The sequence below is a fragment of the Pelodiscus sinensis genome, chromosome 2 (genome assembly GCF_052426305.1).
Source record: "Pelodiscus sinensis isolate ZL-2025 chromosome 2, ASM5242630v1, whole genome shotgun sequence".
Classification (NCBI taxonomy): Eukaryota; Metazoa; Chordata; order Testudines; family Trionychidae; genus Pelodiscus; species Pelodiscus sinensis.
This window is the reverse complement of record NC_143053.1, coordinates 197,112,512-197,139,082: the sequence shown is the minus strand read 5'-3', so window position 1 is coordinate 197,139,082 and position 26,571 is coordinate 197,112,512. Positions and strand designations below refer to the sequence as shown.

The 26,571-nt window shown below is 43.5% G+C and overlaps 1 protein-coding gene across 2 annotated transcripts in view; it reads right to left on the bottom strand.

Moving 5' to 3' along the window:
* Positions 1-14,619: 14,619 nt before the first annotated feature.
* COLQ (collagen like tail subunit of asymmetric acetylcholinesterase) overlaps positions 14,620-26,571 on the bottom strand; it is a 62,133-nt gene continuing 50,181 nt past the window's right edge. Inside the window, exons 13-17 of one of the 2 annotated variants that reach the window (XM_006133230.5) lie at positions 25,593-25,732; positions 22,573-22,692; positions 21,575-21,695; positions 19,297-19,399; positions 14,620-16,708 (exon numbers count right to left, since the gene is read on the bottom strand). In XM_006133230.5, coding sequence (XP_006133292.2) covers positions 16,639-16,708; positions 19,297-19,399; positions 21,575-21,695; positions 22,573-22,692; positions 25,593-25,732 — 554 coding nt within the window. In that variant the 3' untranslated portion in view covers positions 14,620-16,638. The remainder of the gene's footprint in view (positions 16,709-19,296; positions 19,400-21,574; positions 21,696-22,572; positions 22,693-25,592; positions 25,733-26,571) is intronic. The other variant, XR_016348946.1, reaches the window with a different exon arrangement.

Below are 26,571 nucleotides of genomic sequence, written 5' to 3'. Positions count from 1 at the left end.
GAGACTATTCTAGAAACATTTAGAAAAGGGGATTCACTAATCTAAACCCTGCCCCTGTGTACTTTTCATTTTTTGCTTAGAGACCCTCCAGTAGTTGCTACATGAGCCAAATGACTGTTGTGTTGCACCTGTGAATTACAACCGCATGGACTTTATCTGTATGATTATAAGAATTGCGCTGATCCATCCAGCCTAGACTAGACAAACGGGGCTGTCACGCCAGCACTGACAGAGTGCATAGGGCAGGGGTAGGGAATCTTTTTTGAATTGGAGGGCTGCACACAAGTGAGAAGCAAAACAAAAAACAAAACCCAAACAAGCACTCACTGATGTGTCCCTCAACTGAGGTGGGAAGGTAAAAAAAACCACTCCCAACATTCCTCTCACACACCAATCCATAGGTGGGCCCAGCCTAATAGATTTTGTGTGCTCCAGCCCTCGGGAGGGAGATGAGGGAGCTGGAGCACTAGCACAGGCACCATAATGCTTGAGGGGGAGCCTCTTCTTGGGAGCCTGATGGAGATAAGCTGGGGGCTGCACCCGATACCTGGGCCTTCAGCTCCCCACCCCTGGCATATGATATTCAGAGCAGGGAAGGAGACAGTCAAGGCAAACTGTATGAGGATGTTGATTTGTTGTGCCTACTGTCAAGGACACTTCCAAGCTCCTGTCACATCCACAGGCCAACCTGTGTACTAACCCCACCCTCACAGCTCCCCAATGCCAGCCCCCCACCTCTTAGAGCCCTCTACCCTCAGAGCCCCCCAGCACTAGCCCTGCACATGGAGACCCCAGTGGCTGCCCCTCTCCCCTTAGCTAGCACCTGAGAGCTGCTGCTGCATCGTGGCTCTGGGGTCTAGGTCTGGAGAACACTGCCCAGTGCTTCCCTTCTCGCCATGGCTGTTGGGAAAGATGTGTCCTGCCCTCGCCTCTCAGCCAACCAGCTGAAGAACTGCCACACAGCAAATCGCTCTTCCGGGGCCAGGAGGAGACCCCGTCCCTGCCCAGCGCTGGTTGGCTGAGGTGGGGCAGGACACACTGCTCCCAACAGCTGTGGCGGGAGGGGAGGCGCTGGCCTGTGTTCCCCAGCCCCGGCCCCCCAAAGCCACTGCAGCCAGGCAGCCGGCAGTTCCTGGCATGCCACAGGTCCAAGGACTGGTGGTTGGGAACAGCTGCCCAAGGTAACCCATTCCAGTGCTTCACAACCCTCCTAGTGAAATAGTTTTTTCTAATTTTTTTTTCCCACACGTGTTGCGCACCCTGTCTGGACAGAAGGTCCTGTCTATTTGCTGAATCAAGAAAGGCCCAGTGTCAATGGAAACTTAGTTTTTCTATACCCAACCCTTTTCTTTGTTCAGCTCTGACAAACCAGTTCAAACCAATTTACCAGGGATGGGAAACCTACGGCCCATGGGCTCTGCCTGGCTGGGAGAGGAAGCAGCTCTATGTGTTGCTGTTCCCCCTCCACTCTGGCTGCGGGAACAGCAATGCAGAGAAGCTAGCACAGGGAAGCTCAGACCCACACACACACCCTGGCAGCCCTTTCCCACAGACTGAACCCCTCATTTTGGCCCCACATCAGAGCCTGGGGGAGGGAGCTCACAAAATCTACTAGCCACAGTTTCCCTGAAGAGTTAATCTGGATTTACAGATAAGACCTGAGATTTGGTCTTCCTCTTCCCCATCCCCATGTGACTGGAGCTCTAGGGGAGTGAGGGGAGTGTCTTCTTTTTTCTCAGTTGGGGGCCACGTCAATACTTGCCTTAATTAGCTCCACTGATTTCAGATCCTGGAGGAACTGTGGTCACTCCCCCATGGAGTAGACTGGCCCACAATGATACATAAGCCATTCATAAACTTAATCAGAGGAGCCTGCAGTTGTACTCAACTGACTCATGGTGGGTACCATTGGCAGGGGTGTCAACTGGAAGACAGTACCACTTGGAAGGGGCTATTGCCAGGATCCCCGCTTTGAGAGGGCTCGCAAACCACAAGGTGTTGTGCCCTTAACTGGTATTGCAGAGTCACTCAGGTTTGGTCTTCCACAATGGTTTGCAGTGCCCAGAGCGGGGAGTTGGTCCCTTCCCCTGGCATAGGAGTGGACATGATGGTGCATACTGCATAAAAGATTTCTGGAGACTCTGCTGAACTGAAAACACCAGAGTTTCTCAACCACAGATACATGTACCCCTGAGGGTACACAGAGGTACTTCAGAGGTACATCAGCTATATAGCTGCTTAGTTTTACAACAGGCTACATAAAAAGCATTAGCAAAATCAGTGCAAACTAAAATTTCACATAGACAGCAACTTGTTTATAGTGTTCTACATACTACACACTGAAATGTAAGTACAGGTTGAACCTAGGGTTGCCAGGTGTCCGGTTTTCTACTGGACAGTCCAGTTTTTGGGGCTCTGTACGGTAAAAAAAATCCAGAAAATACCAGACATGTGCAATGTCCGGTATTTTCTGGTTTTCCGACTGGGCACCTGGAAGCCTGGCGGGAGGAGTGGCTGAGAGGCGGGGAGCAATCAATGCTGGGAGCCCTGCTTGCATGTGAGGAGGAGGGACAGTCTGGTCCGTGCTTCTGCACGCTGGTCAAGCGTGTGGTGGAACTGCAGCTGGACTGACTCGTGCTTCGCCTGGACCGTGCGGAGGAGCAGGAGCACCCTGGGATCTGCACTTCCCGGGTCAGTCCCACTCCCCACCAGCTGATATGCTTCTCCCCTCCGCCCCCTCCTGGCCAGCCGGTTGGTTCTTCCCCACTTCTCCAGCCCCGCTGCACCTGCCGCCAGCCCTGCTTCCAGAGGCCAGTTCTCCCCTCCTCTCCCGATCTCCCCTGGCCAGCTCCGCTGTACCCAACACCCACCCCTGCTGCCAGCTCTACCTCTCGCCAGCCGGTTCCTCCTCCCAATCTTCTTCAGACAGCCCCGCTGCACTTCCCACCAGCGCTGCTTCCGGCGGACAGTTCTCCCCTCCTCCTCCTGAGCTCCCCTGGCCAGCCCCGCTCCCACTGGCTGCCCCCCCTTCCCACCAATCTCCCCCACTCTGCCTGACCCCCGACCCTCACCAACCAGCTCTGCTTCCCATCAGTGTCCTCCCCCCCCCCCCGATCTTCCCCAGCCAGCCCCCAGCCCTCCCCTCCCCAGCCAGCTCTGCTTCCCAGTCCCACCCTTTCCTCCTGGCCAGCCCCTCTCCCATCCTGGCCAGTCCCTTCCCCTCCTCCCCATGAAGTGTGTCCGGTATTTTTTTTAAGACTTAACCTAGTAACCCTAGTTGAATCTCTTTAGTCCAGCACCCTCCGGACCTGACTGGTGCCAAACCAGAGAATTTGCTAAACCATGGGAGAGCAATATTGTCTAGCAGCATTACCAACACTTCCGCTCCTTTCTGAGCTCTTAGAAGACATCTAAGGGTAAATCAGAGCTAAATAACAGCACAGAACACTGAGAGCCAGGACTAGTGGCTATAAACAAACTTTATGGGACTGCAGGAAACTTGCCCACGCTCATGATAAGTGGACATCTGGCTAACTAAAACCATGCTGCACCACAGATGTTGCTAGACCGGAAAGTACCACACTAGAGAGGTTCAACCAGTACAATATTTCTAATTGATTTATTTTATAATTATATGATCGAAATGAGAAAGTAAGCAATTTTTTACATATGTTTAAGACACCTAAGTTTACACATTTTGTTCTCTGCGAGTTTACCAACAGCTGCCTGCACAAAAGTTGAGCTCACTGGACCAAAAAATAAAACAGTCAGTTTTCAATGTTTCCAAGATTAACTAGCTCAATGAGCAAACTCAAGCTTCTTGAGGAAGGGAAGGGAGAAAAAAAACCAGCCATCTCTGGCTTAAAGACCATCATTCAAAATGTAGTTTTTCTTAAAAGAGAGGGAAGGGGTGTGTGCCAAAATCATGCTTAAAATGTAAATTTACTTACCTATGGAGTTACTATAGCTGCTTACGTCTTATATGCCTGCCTCACACCCACAGACTCAGTGCAAGAGATTATCATGAATGGGGCAATAGAGGGCAGAAAGCTGATGCTGGTAGAAATCAGACTTTTCAACTTTAAGGAGTGAAGGCACTGAGTTATATTTCAAATTCTTTGGTAATTGACTTTCTTCTTGACTGTTAATGAATTGTTTCCATTGGCCAAACTCAAATATGGCTTCAGTACGAAGGAGTGAAAAACCTAAATGAGTCAATCTCTCCTTTCCAAAAGAAAATACATTTGAATTTCAGATGCGATCAGAAATAGCTTAATGGTAGTGAAAAAAAAAGGAACCGCTCTTTGCAGGTGCTTCCTAGCATATTCTATAAGGAATTTATTCCACCAAATTTTAAAGAAAGGTTGCATTGTTAATGATTGTTTATCCTGTCACTGGAAAGAAATGACAAATCGGCCATCTGTTTCACGATATCTTTTCTACTCAGCTAGTGCACAACAGTTTCCTAAGCCTTTTCATGAGTCTTTTATTCTTTGTGTAGTTAACCCACATGTCAAATTTAGTAACATACTCTAGTTTTTATAGTCACTACTATCTCTGTACAGCTCATTCATGACTAGCAACCTTGACTCTGCTTCATCACTACAAGGATCCAAACAGGTTACTAAGGTAAGGAACACTGGAAAAGTTTGAATCAAAATCACACTTAACTCATTGCCATCAACAGCAAGAGCAGCCCTCCAAGGATCTGCAATCGAAGTAAGTGTAACTGCACTGTACTTTCAATCAAGAGAGGTTCCAGAGTGGGTCAGCATTCCCACCCTGAGTCAGAAATGTTCTTCCAGAAACCATTAATGCAACAAGGGACCAGAGAGATATTGGCCTCCCATCTCATCTCATTTGTGTCATCCAGCCACGACTGGATTCCAACAAGTATGAATAAATGAGGAACAAGTGTATTATTTGTGTGCCAAAATCCATACTGGCCTGCACCCAGTGCAAACTAATTGCAGTCAGTGGGTTTGCTTGGAGTGCAAGTCATTAGGTGTAGGTGTGTCCCCCTGAGTGATTATTTCTCTACATCTATGTGCAGGTAACTCCTTTATCAGATAATGGGATTTCCTGAGCCAGAGAAGCAAAGTGCTTTTTGTGCCTTCTAAATTAGTGCAGTACTGAGGCCTACAGCTCTCAGCTGGCTCAAACCACACCATACACAGGCTCCTCAGACACCTAGTCATGTGCAGAGCCAGGTGAGGCTCCTTTACCTTTATTTAGAAGCTGTGAGCTTACAAGGTTTTGCACCTGATAGTGTGCTACTTGTATAAAATCCTGGGGCATAAAGAGCATTCCCCCTTCCTCCCCCCTTCGCTGTACATGGTAAGAGAGAAGAGGGCAGCAGCTGCAGCAGATTTATCACACTGTTTGGAACTATGTTTTTAAAACTAATTGCTTGGAGCCAGTAAAACGGAAGTGAAACACGCTGCCTATCATTGCTGCCAGCAGATGGTTCAGGGTTCTTTAGTCTAATGCATTAATGCAATGCATCTGAAGTCCAGCTTTTAATTATACTTCGCATATTATAAATCAAGGCGCATGGAGAAGCTAGCTGTATTCTATTTACAGGAAATCTTCACTATAATGCCTGCCTGCGCTGTATCACCTCTCTTCAACTCTAGCATATGTTCTCCCCTCTTTTTGAGGTAATCAAAAGCACCCCTGTTTTCACATTCACTCTTGGCACAATCTTGGTACATAATGCGCCTGGGGAGGTAGCAGTTGAAAACAAATAACTTGCTGGTCAATAATATAATAAGAAAAAGTACATGGGACAAAGGTGAAAGTAAACCTGTGCTCACTGGTGCAGCTCACCCATAAAAGTGGCCAGCTGGGAGCAGGGCTCTGGCTACTGTACACGGGTATGGTTCCCATGCTGGGCATGGGTGGCCCGCTCCCCCACTACTGGCCCCTCTTCCCGTGGCCTCCAGCCCTCCCCCTGGGGGGGGGGGGGTCAAGCCAGCACCCACAGCTTCTGGGTGATGCAGCCACAGTGCCCCCAGGTTCCAGCCCTGGAACTTGGACAGCTGTGCAGTCCCCGCTGCCCTAGCCAGCCCTGTGGATCCAGCAGCCAGGCAGCAAAGTCACTGCTGCCCCATCCAACCCCAAGTCCCCCTTGATCCCTGTCCTGAGGCCTCCCGCAATCTCCTCCCCTAAGCCCACCTCCCAACTTCTTGCCTGGACTTAGGCACCTCCCATCCCCACCTCCTGGCCTGAGCTCCCCCACACACATACACACCCCGGTCCCCTGCCCTGAACCCCCCACATTCCCTCCCACACTTACATTTCTTACAGGTACTGTTGTATTATACTGCCCCAACATCCTATTCTTAGTGCCCCCAAGGGAGGTACGATATGGCAGTATAGGTGGGACCTTCCTGCTCTGGCACCCTCGAGACCTGAGCCACCCTAAAGGACGGAGTTTACTAGACCAGAGCAGGTCAAGACTCCCCTTCAGCTGTTGGCTCTGCTCCCTGCCGCCAGCCGTGTTGAGGCTGCTGACCCTGGCTAGGGCTGCACACGTGCTGCTAGCCCAGGCTCCAATCCAGGCTGCACTCATGGGCACTGGCCCCGCTGCCTCTGGCCTGGGCTGTGCTCCCCGCTGCCAGCCCCAGCCGGTGTTGTGCTGCTCCCCACCATGCCAGTCCCGTGCTCCCAGTCACCAGCCCAGAACCTGAACCTTACCAGCTGGTGCTCTATGGGCCGGCAACATCTGTGGTCCTTCTGGACCAGAGAGTCCTGGATTTTAGAGGTTCAACCTGTATGGCAAGAAATGCACGTTACTTTCATCCATAGCAACATTGAATGTAAAGTTACGAACTCCTCCGATGTGAGATTATGAGCACATGTTCTAAACACACAGCCCTGAAGGGTTGTTAAAGAGGCCTATCCTGACCAGAGGAATGCATGTTTACTTCTACTTACTTACAAGCCATAAACAAGGTCCCTGAGGCAGCAGGAAGGGAAAGTGGCAGGAGGCAAGACAAAGCTGCATTTCAGCACATACAAGGGAGAAGGAAGAACAGGGAGCCACCTTCACCGTCCCACTCACCGTTTGTTATTGTTTGAATAAACTTTGCTTTGAAGGGTAAACTCCGAAGAATCCACTTCAAAGGGTGACAGGATAATAAAACTGAGGGGCATTGCCCCATTCTCTTTCACTTACGCCAGCTCTTTGACTCTGGGGCAGAACCCAACCAGAGACTTTGCTGGGAACGTGTGGCAAGAATTTTACCCTGAATCTGGTTTAGCATGTTACGTTTTAGCTACTAGTGGGTGATTTATCTTTCTCTAGTACACTCTTAAAATCTCTCTCTCTCTTGTTAAACAACCTTGTTTTATTTTAAAATCAAAACTACTCCAGAGCACTAGGCCTTTCCTACCTGAACTGCACAGGAGAGGGCTGGACAGTGCAGAACCCACACTTTGGGGAAAATTCAGGCCTGGGAGTGAGTGTGTGGGGGCCACCCTGCAACTAGGAACCAAGGTAGGTGGAATCCAAAATGTCACAAGTGTTGCTGGCAGGCTGCTGGGGTCATAGCTGCAGGACCAGGACTGCAGCATTACACAGACACTCAGGCTGTGACCTGCATGCTGGGAGGCAGTTTCTGAGGGTACTGGTACATGGCTACTTTTTTCAATCCTTTTGTTGGAAGAAACTTTTCTGACATTTGGCCCGTCTTGATTGGGACAAATGTTGGGAAAAAACCCTCTTTCGAAAGCCCCCTCATTCCTCATAGACCAAGAAATACAGGGGCTTCCAAAAGAGCACGTTTTCTCATCTGGAAAAAACCCCAGAAGAGCATATGCATCCCTGGATGTGGAAGTTTTTCTGGGATACCAGAGGTATCTCGAAAAAACTCTTGTAGACTAGCCGTACTGTGAGTGGCTCACATTGGGAGATACAACAAAATGGCCTGGTGAAGCATACAGGGTTACAAGGCAGGGCAGACATAAGCTCACACTGGTCTGGACCACAGCCAGGAATACGATATGTGATGATAACTTCAAAATAAGGAAATTCTAGAGACTTAAACTCTTCTGTGGCAGGGGATTTCCTGCCTGAAATAGCAAATTCCACTGAGTAACACTGAATTGTTGTTTCTATACGTTACCTCCCTCAGGGCAGAGGGAAATAGGTAAGGTTCCAGAAGCTTCTGGTGTCTGGAATTGAACTGGAGACTAAAAGCAGCAATTGTATCAGGCTGCTGCTCCCTCCCCCAGATTAGAGACATGCTGGCTGGGATGTAAAATTTATTATGATTTATAGTATAGCTGCCTCTCTAAATTGTAAGGGGGAAATCGGTTAGAGGTTAAATTAGAAATGACATTCGTCTGGACCAGGCAAACTCCGTCCACCGGGAATATTCAACATCTCCTTGGCTTTGGGGGTGTCCTGCATATTCAGGAGAGGGTGGGCACCACAACGCAAGACGATTAAGCTGAGTGAAGACAAAGAATTCCATTCTCGTTGTTTTCAGCAGCCGACGTTAGCGGGGATCCTGTTCAGCCTCGTTCTACCAACTGTGTGGGGTTTGGTCGTCTTTTCCAATTCTGCCTCATTTGCATCTTGTCTGATCACTCATGCTTCTCCCTCCCTCCTGACTAGCTTCCTCCCTTTCCCAGCTCACATCTGCCTATGGCAGGATTCAAAGGCAGCAACTTCCCAAGAAGATGCTCGACCCCACTCCTCGCCTTCCCCAAAGCTCCTGCCCCCACTCCGCCACTTCCCATTTCTGGTCCCGCCCTTTGCCTCTTCCTTCTCCTCTACACAGCACCTCTGGAACATCACTGAACAGCTGATCTGGGAAGGAAGGAAGGAAGGAAGGAAGGAAGGGGGGGAAGGAGCTGATCCATGGAGGGAGAGGGAGGAGTTGATCTACAGGGTTGCCTATAGGGGTTCCAGCCCTGCAGAAACCATGGAGTCAGCACTTATGGAAGGGTTTCTTACTCCTTCCTCTGTAGCAACTAGTACCATTGCATTCTGGCTTAAAGCTTCAGGTCTGACTCAGTATGGCAATTCTCATGTTCCTATGCTTACCCTTTTTTGCCTCTTTTCCCTCCCCAGAATTTCTGCCCCTTAATTTGGTGTCCCTACACTCTCCTGACCCAAGTGGAGGTTCCTTAACAGAATGGGGCCACCTACCTAACTCCCCTCAGGTGCAGAACTATGTTCAGGACATATGCCAATATAATAGGTCCCTCCTGGCACAGGTTTGTTGACTGGTTAGAAAGTGACGCTGCATGCATGGCTCTTAGAGAGAAAAATCAATTGCCATTTTTCTACCTTAAAAAAATGGTAACAAAACACTGCTTGGTTGGAAATTTACCACTATGTTTCTCTCCCTCTGGTGGGCCTGCTTCATAGAGGCATTAGTCCACTTTTACTCAACTGAGCTCTCTATCAGTTGCCCTATCAAAAACCAAATAGGGCTGACTCTGAGTCTGCTGTTCTCACTTCTGTGGACTTCATGTTTGTTATGTAATGTGGCAGCAGTGCCAGGGTGCGCTTTCACTCCTTTTGCTGTCTGTGCACTAGCCCGGTTGGCACGAGCAGCAGGTACGTTCACAGAGCTACAAGGTTCCTTTCTGTTCACTGAATTGACTTTGGAAGGACTGGCAGAATGGCATGCTTGGAAAGCCCTGGTTGGGTGTTTTACCCCATGTCCCGAGCACCGCTTTACCCACCAATCAAATGGATAATGATGTCCCTGATCAATAACAGAGTAATAGAAACTGCTGTAAAGTGCAAACTCTATATGTACATTAGGGCTAACCCAAGCTAAAACAGCTGAGGATCTCTTGCTTATGCTTAGATAAGTCTTGCCCTCAACCTGAAATCTAAACAGGATTTTTTTTCTGTCTCCAGAACTCAAGATGATTGTAAATCATGATTGATTGTACATGTCTCCTCTTCTGAGCGGGAGAAGGGGGAAAGTCAACCAACAAAAGACATCTTAACTGATCCTTCCACAAAGTGTACAGGATGCTGTCAAATTATAAGCACTAGAAGGGGCAGGGAGGCATAACTCAACTTTTTCTTCATCCAGATTCTTTGCCAGAGAAAAAAAATCCTAATGTAATTTCCAGCAGGAGTACATTCTTGTAATATAATTTGGATTGGCTGCCCCATTCAGACACATCCCTGATGCTGAACTGGCTTAGGTCCACTCTCTTAACTGTCTCAGTAATTACAAATGCAATCGAAATATACCACCAGACTTTTACTCTGGCCTATTAGAACTTGGAGTGATGCCAACATTCAATATATAAATGAGAAGAACTCTAGATTACAGTATATAGCATAACTCTGAGGGTTTAACTGAATTCAGTAATATATTAACCTTGGAAATGGGAAAGAACAAAAGCCACACAGAAAATGTCTTATCTGTAGTGCAAGAGAGACCCTCTTTCCTGGATTTAAGCTATTGGGTTTGTTTATGCTCAGTCTGTTTGTAAATTGTATAGTTCCCTAATGGATTTAATAGGTAACAGCTCTTTGACACTGAATTATAGACAATAGTTTTACTTTCACTATTTTTGTCTGATTCACTTCATCTTCCTGCTAGCACTGTACATTAATGGCAGCAGATTTCACTAACCTGTTACTTCCATTCAATACAATGGTTTCCAGGGACTGGACAATTACTTTGAAGTATATGATGCTTGAAGAAGGGAAGGACAAAGTTCAAATGTTACTGAAGGAGCTTGGAAATCAGCTAAAAATGTATTTCTCCCTTCACTAACTAGAATGCCCACTACTTGGAGCAACCGCTTTAAGACATGCACATGACATACACTCTAGGAATGCCTGTAGGACAGAGGTGAGCAATAATTTCTAATTATGGTAATTAACTCACTTACAGTAGCACCCACAAAATGCTAAGTGTTTTCCAAAAGCTCAAAAAGAACAATTCCTGCTAGGAGGCATGCCCACTCTAAGGACAGAGACAGAGACATTGAAAGCGGTCAGAGGAAAAATGAATAGGACCAAAGTGAGGCAAATTATATACAATATATATATATATATGTCAACTTGATTCTCTGTATGCGACAGTGCAGAATTGGGTCTTTAACCATGGATACAGTAGAGGCATTGCAGATGAGCTCACAGGTGTTGCACTGTACATATGACGCCATGTGGAAGAAGGCACAAAGATGATTGTATTGAGAGGCTGACAGGCCGATGAGAGTGGGAGCAGAGGGGTGGAGGCAGCATTACGTAGTTTTCACGGTGATGATAAAAACTCAAAGCTGATGTAAAAGTGGATGGGCACACATAGATGTAGGCAAACCGCACGGTCAGATTGATGGGCAAAGAAGACATTTTGGTAGTTGCATTTTATGTGGCCTAAAGGGAGATGTGAGACAATGTGTGTGGTTGGGACACCAGAGAAGCAGCTCTTGCAGTAGAGATGATTCTAAAAAGTACCATGAGCAATTATATTGGTTGAGAAGGTACTATTCATACAGCAATCATCTTCTGATCAAAAACACGCTTGTATTTCATAAGATGGCTGTCACAGTCTTACAATGGGACTGTACCACCATCTTACCATGTCCCATTGTAGCTGGAATGTCTCAGAGACAAGGTTTATTGTTCACTTCAGCTAATCAGAAACCATCTTATCCAGAAGCACATTTCTAAAATTACTACAGACCATATTTGGTGTCTGCCTCAAACTGATTTTTTCTTAACGTTTCAGCTAAGACAATTCCACACTTTCTGTGAATAAGAGTCAAGAAAAAAATATATCAGTGGGTCCACGTTTAAAATATTTGCACAACCATTTCAGCGAGAAGACTCAATGTCACCATCCTTTGGCAGAAGAGCCTGCAATTTTGCAGGGAGTTTCCAGAAAGAAGTATTCTACAGTCTCAGTGAAAATTCATGTAAATCTGGCCAAAATATATGCCTCTGGAAAAACCTCAATTTGCACATGCTTAGTAGTCGTTTGACAGCTAAACTGAAGATACCATCGGAAGAGCCATCTATACTGAACATGAACAAATCCAGGGCTGTAGGACTTTTACTGTGAATGCTGCTCTATGCTGTGGTATCAGGCATAGGAAATGTGGGGAAGGAAATTTTGCTGGCAACCAAGTTGTGAGGAGAAAGTGGCCTGATTTGGATTCAGGACAGGGATGCAAGGCAAGAAAAGAACTAGGAGATTTCAGAAGCCAGAAAATGAGGGTGTTCAGGGGGAAAGGGTTATATAGAGAGAGTGGGGGCTGAAACTAGGGGGGTTGGGATTGGTTATGGACAGGCGGGAAGGAAAATAGGAGCAGTGGGTGAATAGGAGCAGAGGTGGCAGGGACAGGAACTGAATTGGATAGGAGCTCAGGGGGAGAAGAGCATTACTGAATGTTAGAAGCAGAATAGTTGATGGGGGGGGGTAGGAGGCAGGCTGAAGGGTCTATAACCATTAAAGTTACATCCCTCTAGGACCTGGACATGAACTCAGGAGTCCTGAGTCTCTGTATCCTTTGCTGTCAGCAGCAATCTGCAAAATGTGAGCCTCATCCCCTTTTAATGGCCTACTCTTGCTACCAGGAACTAAAGAGGTCCAAGTCTGTGCTGTAGAGCTAAAATCATGAGCCTGTTGATGACCTGAGTTGGGATATTAAATTTCGAGTAATTGACTAATCAAATAGTTGATGCATTTTGCATCGACTATTCGATTAGTCGATAGGGCACCTCCACCTTTGAATGTAGCAACAGCCATAAGGCTGTTGCTACACTTCAAAGGTGAAAGTGCCGCATGGAGCCTGGGGTCAGCTGGGGACACCACTGACCACGGGCTCCATGCAGCACTGCAGTTTTGAAACACTGTGGGGAACCCTGCATCAGGCTCCTCACAGCATTTGACAGTGGCAGCACTTCATGGAGCCCGGGGTCAGCTGGCAAGTCCCCAGTTGACCCCAGGCTCCATGCGAAACTCCTTCTTCGAAACCCCATGGGGAGCCCAGCATCAGGCTCCATGCAGTGTTTCAAAGCCCCAGCTCCGCACAAAGCCTGGGATCAGTGGGGGAGTCCCCAGCTGATCCTGGGCTCCATGCAGTGCTGATGTTTCGAAACGCAGCGTGCAGCCTTGGAACAGTCCAACTGGACCCAGGCTGCATGCGTGTTTCAAAGCAACAGTGCCGCGTGGAGTCTGAGGCCCCAGGCTCCACGTGGTGCTGCCGCTTTGAAGCACCTCTTTCTCTTCCTCCCCCCTTGCTGCCTCTTTCTGATACAGGCAGCAAGGGCAGGGGAGGGGCGGAGAAGTGGCTAGTTGACTAGACTGTCGACTATCCAATAGGCATCTGCTTATCAGATAGTCGACTAGTCATCTAGTCGTTCACAACGCTAGACCTGAGTAGGGAGGTCAGTTTTATTCTACATGAAAAAGTGTTTTAATAGAAATTATATTTAAAAAAACGACATTAAAAAAACATTGTTCATGAAGTTAAGCATTAGAAAATGCCAGAATTAAGGCTAACTCTGGAACCTTAATTTGGCCATCTTGTGTGCATGTGTTATGATATAGTCTTTAATTACAGTATCACATACTTCATGCTCACTCACATCATGTGATTTCCTAACTTCTGAGTGCTTGACTTTGCAACCATTCTTTCAATATAGGTTTTTTTAGACGTTATATATTGCAGAAAAACTAAGGAAAAAGGGCCACTGGGATTCACAGAGTATCTCAGAGATTGCAGATGCATGAAGCAGTGAACTAAATTCATTGAGAAAGAGAGGTTTGCATGCAGGGGAAAGAACATTGAGTTATAAATGATGTTCTCCGAGGAACAGCGAGAAAGTGAATGTCATAACAACTGTTCATAAGGCACTGCAGAGCCAAAACCAAAAGTGCACAAATTTAGACAAAGGAAGAGCCTGCCACTATAGAAGTTTAGAAGTCTCTTTAAGCAGACTACGGATAATATGGATCAAAGGCTGCTACAGGGTTTTCAGCTGTGAAATTCTATAGAGGAGTTGGGCCTATTGTCTAGACTATGCGGAAGATTCGAAAGAGGATATGCAAACTTCATAGGAATTTGCATATCTTCTGATCTCACTTTCAAAAGAAAGTAATCAAGATGCATTTTTTTCTGCAATCCCTCCCCTTTTTTGAAAAGCCGCTTTTCCTCAAAAAATGAGGTTTATGCCGCTTTTCAAAAAAGGTGAGGGTTGCCGAAAAAACCACGTCTTGATTACTGTACTTTCTTTCAAAAGTGAGATCGGAAGAAGATATGCAAATTCCAACAGAATTTGCTTATCCTCTTTCAAATCTTCTGTGTAGTCTAGATGAGCCCTTGGAGCCCCCAGTTTTATGTTGTGAAACATAGGGCCAGCATTACTATAGCACTGCTGTAGCTTACACTTTCAGCTTGTACCAACATAAAGCTTTCTTACATGAAGGTTACTTAGCTATTCAGGATATAAAATATTAAGGAAATGTACCCAAACCACACCAATCTAACTAAAAGATGATAATTTATTAACACCTCTGCTTAAAAAATGGACCGAAGAAAAGAAAAAGAAAGACCGATCATATGATCAGTGCGCTGGACTACAAACAATACCTCATAATAGCATAACTCATACAGGCAAGAAAGTCTCAGAGAACGAATTAACTGCCTTTATTTTTATACCAGCAAATTCCAATATTACAATGGGCATGCAGAATTAAAGCCATGTCTTCTACACACGTGGTAAAAGATATATGTATTTGTTGGTTGTTTTTATGCGTTATCATTGTAACATAACACCCACTTTTAGTTCACCTTTACAGAAGTAACTGTATATATGACAATGGTTCCAGCATGGTACATGTAACTCATGCATTTCAAACAGCCACATACAAGATTTATCACAAAAGCAGAAGAAACAAGTGGCCCATATGAAAATTAGAACTGATTGCGAGGCTTATCATCATGAATTCTACATGTCCTTATACGGAGCAGTTGCTTTAATTGCAAACGTGTTGCATTTTCATGTAGCATATTCAATATTCTTCCAACATAAAATTTGTACTTTAAACACCCACCAATAAACAAATACATAAATTACCCTGAATGCTATTGGAGTCACATACATTTGACCAACTTTTCTGAAAAACAAAAACAATATATATATAATCTGTACAGCATATGGACTGAAGGAGAATCCATTAACACACTATTATCAGTAGTCCTATAGAGATATGAAAGTGATAATATATACTCAGTGGTATTAAATGCTAGACAAGAGTAGAAACAGACAGCAATGGATAGGACAGGAAATCTGGAGTGTAGAACTTGACCGAATAACTGATTCAGATCAGGTGGATGAGGAATAGAAAGGATCTCTGGTATAGAAACCCAAGTGAAAATTAACATCTAAGGGTGCGTCTACACAGCAGGGCTTAACGCGAAATAAGATACGCAAATTGAGCTACATCAATTGCGTAGCTTATTTCAAAACTGGGAGCATCTACTCATCACTTATTTCAAAATAGAGCACTCTTCCTCCGACTTCCCTTACTCCTTATACAATGAGGGTTACAGGAGTCAGAGTAAGAAGTCTTCCAGCTTGACGGTATTTTGACATTATTTCAAAATAACTGCCTGCTGTGTAGACATGGACTAAGTTATTTTGAAATAACGCTAGTTATTTCGAAACAATGTTGCTGTCTAGACATGCACTAAATGGCCATATTTTAATTTTCACAATATTTTTTATGTAGTTCTGGGAAGCTCTAAATCTAAACCATCCCACTCCGAGAAGATTCAGTAATAACACAGAAGACAATCAGCTTGACAGAGAATAAGAAAATTATTTATTTGTGTTAAATTTTTGCCTTCTTTTATAGTCTGATCTCCTCTCAAGAGACCACATTTCCTGGCCATTCCACAGTTTGTCCACCCAATCTGGCTATTGTGTTCAACAACTGTGGGCCCTGTAGGAATCACTTGCATACTTACATATATACACACATATATCTACACATCTCAATTTCTTATCTACTGTATAAACTGTCAATAAAGTCAATCAGTCCCTTTCCCTGATTTGCTGTCCTTAAAAACACTTATTGGACTGAATTCACCTGTAAGGGTTTTGGTTAATTTGTAGTCACAAACTATAATTCATGCGGATACAACGCATACAAAGTTCACATTGTAGTAAAGGAGTATATAGTCTCTATAAACACCGCATCCAGGATATGCCTTGTGTTTATGCTGAGAAAGTCTAAAAACAAAAACCCTGAAGAGTTTGTATGTAGGTCTAACAGTGCTAAGTCGAGGTATTGTTGTATTGTTACACAATATTCCTGTTTAGTGAAATTCAGTTTTCCAGTGGTTTAGTCTGGTGATTCTCACAAAGAGCAGTTCCCATAGGCAGCCATGTGAAACACAAGTCTTATTGGCAAACACTGTTTGACATTTTTCTGTTAAGACAGGATGCAGTGGTCCTATTTTCTTCCAGTCAGACTTATTTTTTTTTAAAGCACATCTCAAAGAGCCATCAGCAGCATGATAGTTGTTTTTTTCTCTGCACAGAGGTTGTGTAGATTTCCTAGTCCTTTTCAGATTGATGAAAGTGTAGCACCTGGTGTATCTGTTACATGTGGGATGCTACCCACCTCCATTTTTCCTTCATGTGAAATATCGACACTGTGTAGAGTCAATATAACAATAAGAAGTACACCGTAACTTTCCATAAGACCTAAGATAAAATAGAATGGGCATCAGTTGTAATGGATGAAATATTTGACCATTAATGCATTTTCTTTTCCTTTATACATTTACAAATATTATAGATGGATTGGTTGTGAATACCCTTTAGTATTCAAATTTCCAACACATTGTACCTGGAATAGCTTTCTGAAGAACTCAAGTCAATTCACATAAATATAATGTCAGGAAATTCCAACTACATCTGACAGCAATTTCTAGCTATGTTCTATGTCAGTCACTACTGCCAGTGAAGTTGATCCTGCAGAGTCTAATATACACTAGGCGTAAAATTCAGGCCCTATTGAAGTCCATGGGCATTTTTCTTATCCTACTTCCACCATAAATCTAATATATAAAGGAGAATGTTTGTATGTTTGTGCTCTAATAACTTGAACACTATAAGAGCTACCGCAACCAAACTTTGCATAGAATATTACCTTTCCTCCAGGAGAAAGTTTTAAGGTACTGTGGGAGGGTGTGATGGGGGCCTCACTCCCCGCCCTAACTCTGCTGGCGTTGGATCCGCACTTACGAATGGGGCTTTTCTCGCCCCGGAGCAACCTAGCAGCACCCCAGCTGTTCTGCCCCAGGCGTCCCCAAGTCAGCCGCTGCTGAAACTGACCAGCGGCTGACTACAGGAAGCCCGAGGCAGAGTTGCTCTGCCCCAGGCTTCCTGGAATCAGCCGCTGATCAGTTTCAGCAGCAGCTGGACTTGGGGACGCCTGGGTTTCTTAAGTTGAATCTGTATGTAAGTCAGAACTGGCATCCAGATTCAGCCGCGGTTGAAACTGATCAGTTTCAGCAGCGGCTGACGCCAGTTCCGAGTTACATACAGATTCAACTTAAGAACAAACCTACAGTCCCTATCTTGTACGTAACCCGGGGACTGCCTGTATATAATCTTAGGTAAATTACAGTGGGTCAATGAATGTCTTTCTATTAAATTAAATAGGCATTAGATTAGACCCTCAAATTTTGTGCCTCAAATTATATCTGCAAATTTGGAATAACAATACATATACATCATGATGAAGCACTTTGAGCACTGATGAAAAACACTGATTAAGTGCCAGGAATTATGATGTTTGTGTGTGTATGTGTGTGTGTCTGTGTAGGAGACAGGAGAGAATTGTCTTAGATTCACTGATTTCAACTGAGCTGTGACGATTTATGCAAGCTAAGATTTTGACGTCAAAATTTTTATACAAAAGCAGTTTTGATTAGGTTTTTTTTTAAAAAAAAAGATGACTTAAATGGTCTTTCACAATTAGCTTTACATCGAAGCTGAGGTATCTCATAAGTCACTAATGATTTTCAGTGTCTTCATTTACAGGGTACCCAGCTTAAGACAATGAAAGGGGGACTGATTTTTCAGAAGGGAGTTGCCCAGCATATTCTGAAAACCAGACCCCTGAAGACATGTCAAGTTATCCCCTAAAATTCAGACGTCCCAATAACTAGTCAGTTTTGTAAATCGTGCCCTAAGCAAACCAACCTATCAAGCAGCACAAACTCTTAGCCTGTGACTGTTTCAGAAATTGCACTCTATGAGGATTAACACAGCAGGCAGTTTGCAGAAATGTCCTGTAGTTTCTTTTCCCTGTCAATTAGCACATTATTGTTTCACAAACTATGAAGACTCCGAAGTTAATTTCATTTACAAATTAAATGTTTCCTGCTAGATAGTAATGATACCTGACAGTGAGATAGAGGTATGGCTATTGGAGGTAGAATGCTGACCAGAGGAAGCCACTTACACAAATGCAGACAAGGCAAATCAACAATAAGCAGATGCTGCAATGAAGTACTCTGCCAAGCAGAATTACAACTTTGCATTTGTTATTTAATATTTTTGTAGATAGTTCTGATCTTTGAAAATGCCTGGACTAGGAAATGGCTGATGGGCTCAAAACCAAAGGAATCCCAGACAGCAGACGCAGAGCAAACTGGGCTCTTTCCCCGTATAGCTGATGTACACACAATGAAATTGGCGTTGTGCCTCCCCCCCCCCCTTTCTTATACTGCAAATAATAGTATCCTGATTTTATAGTAGAAATTCTGGATTTACCTACTCTTGAAAAGATTATGAAATCTAGTCTAATGATAACATCAGAAAAGCAGAGATTCTTCTTAGTAAATTAAGGACCATTATTGATCCATATGTGCAGCATTTTTGTCCAACGCTCCTTAACCAGGATGGAGGCACATCTGTGACGCAGACAGCTGGAATTGAACCAGGGACCTCTAGAGTGTAGTACAGATGCCTCTACCCATGAACTATAAAGCCAGCTAGCTCTCAGCTAAGGCTGTCAAACTCATTTATACTTTCTTTCTTTAAGTGATCTAAGTGCCACTACCTGGAACAGTAAACCATACCCCGAATGTGTGTGGGTTACACCTGCATGTAGCTGAGAGTAGACTTTAGCCCTAAAAGTCAATACAGTTAGCCTATATATGAACATCATTTCCAATTCATGCTTTAAACCAAACGTGCATTAGTGAAATACATTCTTGCGGTATTCTTTTGGTTTTAGTGCTTAATGAAAAAAAATAAAATGAAGATAGTTTTATCCATACCCAGGGAGATATGTTTTACATGTCAAATATCCAAAATCTTTTCCATCACAATCTTCTACTCCCTCATGTCGGTAGCCATCTCCACAATAAGCATGGTGACATCCTAATGAACATGCAAAAAAAGGGCATCTTCACAACTGAGACAACCAAGTCAGGAATACAGGAAAGACAAACAGGACCATATCGGTGTTTTTGAAAATCCCAGTCAGGGTCTCTCCTCAACATTACATATTATGCAAGTATATCTACTATAAGTAGGTTCCCCTACACAAAGGTATGTTATGCAGACCTATTATTTCTTGTAGCCATGGAATTTTGTAACTAGCAAGTCAGTTAGTTATAATGAATGTATGTTATAGCAAAAGGTTTGGATTAAACTTAAATACAAAATGTAGGTCTCTGACAGGCCAGGGAGCTTTGTTAACTTAGCTCTGGCTCTGTTTGATGTTCTGATGTTATGAAGGGATGGAATATTGTAATACATAGTGATGTCAGCATTAGATAAAGCCTTGAAGGAGATAGAAAGAAGTTTAATGTTGAAAGACTTTGTAACTTTGTTAAAGTGACTAGAATTACCCTTTTGTCCCATGCTGCAATTCTGTAAATGTATTGTTTGTGTGAATGAGAGAGAGAATGTTTTAGGAGACATACGTGTGAAGGCCACTGCATGATCAAATGGTCAGAGGAGGGGCCAGAAACTCAGAAGCACCAAATAATTATCAAGTAAGTGAAAGCATGCTGATGACGCAAACTGGACCGAGGCAGACTGACGAACCCTGAAGTTAGTGGCAAGCATCCCTTGATAGGGAACCAATAACAACTTTTGCCGGAAGACAACACCCCTGAGGGGTCATCAGCATATGGACATCAAATGACCGTGAGAACAACTTCTTCTCGATAAGCATATGTCATAGGAAGATTGATTGTGATGTTGAATAACTGATTAAGGCCTGACTAGGCAAAATGCATAGACTTACATGGAAGGAAAATCCTATAAATGATGGGGTGTCTTGTATGGTTCTTCAGGGTTCTCATCCTGCCAAAAGGAGCATCAGTCCGGACTGACAAGAACCTGGCTCCTTTCTCGCACCCAATCTATCTGTTCCATCAGCAAGACGTGTGTGTGTGTGTAAATGCATATGCTACTTTGTTATATTATCAATAAATGTGGCATGTTGCCTTATCCCCCTGAAAAAGATCCTGTGTGCTTCTTTTAAGCATAAATTTCTCAGTTAAAAAAATCCCTTGCATCTGTGCACAGTGATTGCCAATGCAATGTCAATATGCATGCAAGGTTACCCCAAGACAGGAGAGCTGAATTATTTCCAGTTCCAAGCAGCAGGAAGTAAGCTATTCAAGTCAGTAGCAAAACTCCCTTTGAACTTAAATGGGAGCAGGTCTTGGTTAGCTCCATACTGTGGTATACAAAGAAACCTTGGATTGGTAACTGTGAACTCACCTTGATTTTTATGGCAATTGCTGTAATCATTTTTGGCTGGTCAGCAACTGGCATTTGATTTTAAAGTCAGTGATTTTTTCTAAGTATAATTTTAAAAGTTGAGACCAAGTTCATTTAGCTGTGAGGCAAAAGTCAAAGGGAATATAATCATTGATTAAATGAGCATGCAGAAGGGGATAATTATGAAAACTAGGTAATTTAGTAACTGTTTATTTGTTAGAAGGCAACAAGTGACCAGCAAAATGAAAGCCAATTTACTTGGCATGAACCAGTCCTGAGTCGACCTAGAAGTGAACATATTCAGCCAAAATCTGATTCCACTGAAGTAAATGGCAAAACTGCAGTTGATCTCAATGGGACCAGGATCTGGCCCATTATTAATTTCTTCTAGCAGAAATAGGAACACTTGTGTCCCAATATCTTGGACAAAGTCCCAGCTGGGTAATTAGATCCTGACTACCTAAAATCATCATTTTAACTTCAACTGGTTAGAGCAGCCCTTCCTGTCTTAAATATTTATGCAGTACACTAACAAGGCACAGTCTTGCTTCAAAATCTTAATGATTTCCATAGAAGTTCTGTGTATAAATCAATTGCAGGATCAAGCCCTAGAAAATACACTTGTCATGTTCTACCTCAGAGGTGATTCCTGTTTGTGAAGCATGAAAAGCATACTTGGGATCCTTTGTGATAAAAGATACTATACATACAAGATATTATGTTGCCTAGTGTTTAGAGCTATTTGCATGTCTGAAGGAAAATCGAATGCACTTGCATGTAGTATAAAGGAAGAAATAATATTGAATATATAGGACTTACTGATACAGTCATCTGTCACAATAGTATTGCCATCATCACATTCTTCCCCAGCCTGGATAATGCCATCTCCACAGGTGCTGCCATCCTCTACAGGGTAATCCACAGGATAGAAAGGGGTAAGCTATCCAAATAAACACATGACAATTACTAGACCTGAACTATAAGAGACTGATCATCATTAACAGGGTGTAGCGTAGTGGGTGACAGAGCCACATAGTTTGGATCCAAATGTGATCTTTGCCAAAGTTTGGGGTTTTCCAGGATTTGGTTTGGCCAACTATTGAGCCAGTTGGGATCCTGGGATCTGAATCTAAACTTCTTCAAGGTTTAGTGAAACGGTTTAGTGAAATGTCCTTCTTCACGGTTTAGTGTCCTTCAGAGAGACATTTTATATGACCTGCTCTGTGATCAGCCTCACATTATAACCAGGTGTTCAGATCATGTTATTTCAAGTTGTGCACTGAAAGAGTCTCATAAAGGGCCTGACTGATAGCCCACAGAAATTAGTAGGAACATGCCTGCAGCCAGTGGCTGCAGGCTACTTTAACCCTGGTGTGCTGCTGATAGTGGGAACAGGGTCCCCTGGACCCTTTTAAATAATCTAGGGGCAGTAGGCAGGGCTGGGGGAGAGACCCAGCCCCAAATTTTGGTGGCGCTGGATCCCCAGACCAGAAATATTCCTGGAACCCAGGCACCATGAGCCCATGTAGCTTGCCTCCCCTGTCAAAACCTGCAACCATTGTCAAGTTAATAGAGCCATGAGCTAAGGCTAATATTCCAGAATTTTACTCAGTTTCAGCAGCTTTTCACTTTTTTGAATGAGAAATTTCTACATAAAATATTTGGGGTGCTCAAACCCAGGGGAAAATGAGAATTTCTTTTTCTTTTAATTTTTCTTTATGAAATCCAGCGTTCAAAAGCACGAAACTTGTTTTTAAACAGGTGCATAAATCTTCATGAAATCAGATTGTCTTCTGAGACAATTGTCATGTTTTTACCTGGACTGGAAGCCATCCGATGGGATCCTTGAAATACAGAGTTCTCTGATCTCTTCGAAATGCTAACGCATTTTCAGTGTTCACCCGGTCTAACTCCTCTTGATTGTTCACCACAAAAATCTGGGACACAGAAAGGGAAATCACTGAGAATCTTTTCATAGAGTGTTTCAGCCATGGGGTCTAGTTTGCAGGGTTAACAAACAGCTTTTCATAAGTTGCTAATCAAACAGAAAAATGATGTAATAGATTGATTCCAAAAGCGACTTTGTATTCATACTACTATGCTAAAATGTAATCCAGTGCACTTCCAGGTCACCAAAGAACAACTAGTAATAGTTAAGAGAGATGAGTTTTAAAGAGCGTGTGCCTAAATTTCCTAGGGCCAAGTTTTAAAAGCTCAGTACCATAGCTATTCCCATAACAATGCTTGTGCAAGTCATTGCCTATTCAAAAGCTTATACACACACACGCAGGGCTAGACAAACAGCAGTGAAATCTACTCGCCAGCCCTTCACTGCACATGACTGTGCCACCGGTTAATGGGGTAACCGGCTGAAATCTACTCTCCATGGGCGAGTAGAAACAGTGATTTGTCGAGCCCTGCACATGCGGGTATTTGCAGGATCAACTGTAACCACCACCAGGAGTATTTGAACCTGAGATCTGTGGTGTTTAGTATAGGAGCGTCTACAGCTTGAGCTAGAAAGCCAGCTGGCTTGCAACTTGGGCTGTATAGCTCCCTTGTTCTTATCTCTCGCCATAAGTGGTCTAAGTGCCACTACATGGGACAGTGAACCTCACTAGGGGTGCATCTACACTGCACCATTATTTCGAGATAACTAGCATTATTTTGAAATAACAATGCGAGTGTCTACACAGCCATGCCATTATTTTGAAATAATTTTGAAATAACGGATGGCTTATTCAGAAATCTGTAAATCTCATTGTATGAGGAATAACGCCCATTCTGAAATAGCTATTGCGAAATAAAGGCATGTGTAAATGCTCCCCTGCTGCTATTTTGAAATAGCTGCTCCCCAGAGCCATTCTAAGTTATTCCTCCCCAGTGCCTCCTGGGACTCTAAATCAAGATAGCACATCTGCATTAGGGAAGCCAGCCTTGGACTAATTTTGAGGCTTCCCTTCAGTGTAGACATGCTATTTTGAAATAAGCTATTTTGGAATAACTATTCCGGAATAGTTTATTTCAAAATAAGCGTGCAGTGTAGATGTACCTTAGGTGTGTAGGTTACACAACTACAAAACGCATGTGAACAGGTTTTGGGGTGCGCATTGAGTGTGACAATGTTTCTTCATGCACATTTATTGCAAAATAAATAGTTAATTACACTGCTAAAACCCCTACTTGGCTTTTTTTTACTTTGTTCAGACTTCACTGGCACTGAAATCTGTACTTCTCTATATGTGTCTGTTTCCATCCAAAGCAAATTCTTTAATTGAATAGAAAAAATTAGTTCAAAACTAAGAGAAATAGAATGAGCTTCCCAAAGACTTTTATGTCTCAGTCATTGAAATTTGGCAGCAAGAGGCATTAAGCTGTAATCTCTTCCTTTAGAAGTTTAATCAAATTAATTTTAGCAGGATTCAAAACATTTTTAAATTAAGAAAAAGTAAATCGAATGCATCTGAAGAAAATGGATTTAGTAACAATGTCTGAGCCTGATTTCCACTAAGATAAACAGAATTAGTTCTTTTTTTAAAAAAAAATCAAGGGTAATTTATTTTTTATATAGCATGACAATGTCTTAGTGCCCCAAACAAAACTCAGCACCATTAAAATGGGAACTAAATGAAAAAGCCTTCAAATCAAATGAAGGAAGACTGTGAAGACTCCCCCACAGAGAGCTGAGTCTGCAGCTATAAAACATTCATGGTTAAGAGGAAGATCCAATACAGTAGCTCTAACTTCAGTTGAATTCAAATGGCAGTTTTGTCTTCTCAACAGCTACAGATTTGACCCCTTCATATCCTTAACATTACAAAAGATCTGAAAATTAAAATGAGCCATAGTTACAGAGAATAGGACTAAGTTGTGGTTAATGACATGAAAAACCTGAGCTGATATTTTACACAAAGCCAACAGAGAGCTCCCAGAATGGAGGAGGCATTGGGGATATTGGGGCAGTGACATGCTGTGATAAGAATGAGTTGTAAATGGAAGTAGATGCTTACTGTATTATTCAGCTCTGGTTGGAGCCCTGCTCATAATGAAACCTAGAACGCAAGGCCCGGAGAGGTCTCTTGTGGTCTTTTATGGGTGCAGCTGTCTCAGAATGCCAAATTTCTTTAGAGTGATATAGGGGAGTGCCAATGGTGCACAAAGATGGGTTTGAAGTAAAAGTGCAAATTTAAATCTAAATTCTTAACACTGAAGCGAGCAAGGACAAATGGAGTAAGCCAGAAGAACTGCTAAGGAGAGAGCATTGCTTAGCACGTGACGGGATGCAACCAACAACAACCCTGTTTTATTAGGATATGATGTTATGAATATACATGGCTTCCAAGCCTGCTTCCTTTATCCAGTACTTATTAAAATATTCAAATGAAGTGTCGATATAAAAGCAGCCTCAAAATCATAGAATCATAGAGCTGGAAGAGACCTCAGGAGATTATCAAATCCAGCCCCCTGCCCAAGGCAGGACCAATCCCAACTAAATCAACCCATCCAGGGCTTTGTCAAGCCAAGACTGAGGTAAGAGCAAATGTCTTCAATCCCAAAATAAGGAATGCCAGAAATAGGCTAAACCACATACCCAAGACAATGTTATTTCAATACAGTCAAAAGTATCCAATCACCCAAATCTTGGAGCTTAGTTATAGGATATAGGTCCCTCACCTAGACTGACTTTCAAAGTTTATATACTAGAAATAAAATGCTCAAACACATTGATGACATTAGACAAGCTCTCCCTTTGATCCAGAAGTTTGACCAACACAGCGCCTTTGAAATCAAAGCACTAAGATATCATTTGCCTTACCCTCCTAACAAGCTGCCTTACCGCAGGGACTTTTGGAGAGCTGTGTCCAATCACGGATTCCTCATATGGTGGGATATTCACATTTTGTGGAGGTCTGCACAGACATCTTCCTGGGGGCCCTGGAAGGCCTCTTTCCCCTTTTGGTCCTATTGCTAGTTGTCCTAGAAAGCAAAAGAGCAGGCTGCCATGTTATGTTGTTACGGTACAGAATACAAACCAGACGCAGATGGGAACAGCTGCATGTGGACTTCATAATACCAATACGTTTAATTCTCATCTGTTTATGGTGTGGGTTTTGAAAGCTGTTGAGTATTGTTGTCTCCTGTAGACTTCACTGAGAGTTGCTCTGTGGAAGTAGGCCTTAAGAGGACCTATATTAACAGTATGGGGAGGGGCATAATCACAGGTAAAAGGAGAATCTTTAAACTTAAGCCTCAAGATCTCGGTTGCCCTCCCAGCAGTATGGAGAAAATGTGGCTTTGATATTTTTCTGCTGCTTCAATCTATGCTTAGGTGTTTCTTTTTGAGGACCTCATATGTATGAAGATCCATTCCCAAACAGCTACTAGGACTATAACATGTCCAAGCTGTTACAGATAAGGTAATTTTCACCCACTGAATAAGGTTAGAGGTGTCAAAGGAAAAGAGAAAACTGAGCAGATAAGCAGCAGCACAAACAGCAGGTACCCATTTAAGACATCGGTTTCCAGGCATTTATTTTTGTTTAAAAAAAAAAGCCAGAAACCAAATGAACACCCTTTTTTTTTTTGCTTCATTTTAAAGTAATTAAGGGAAAATCCCTGACTGTTAATATCAGCTATTGCTGCCCCAATATCAGCTGTTATGTTGTGGCACATGTCTAGCTTTCTTCATCTCCAAAGAGAAACAAAGCTGCCTAGGGTTTGTGTGAATTTGTATAATTTTCAATAATAAGATCTTCCACACATACCCCCTCCCCAAAATCTCCTAAAATGCACCACAAACACAGAGAGCACAGAGG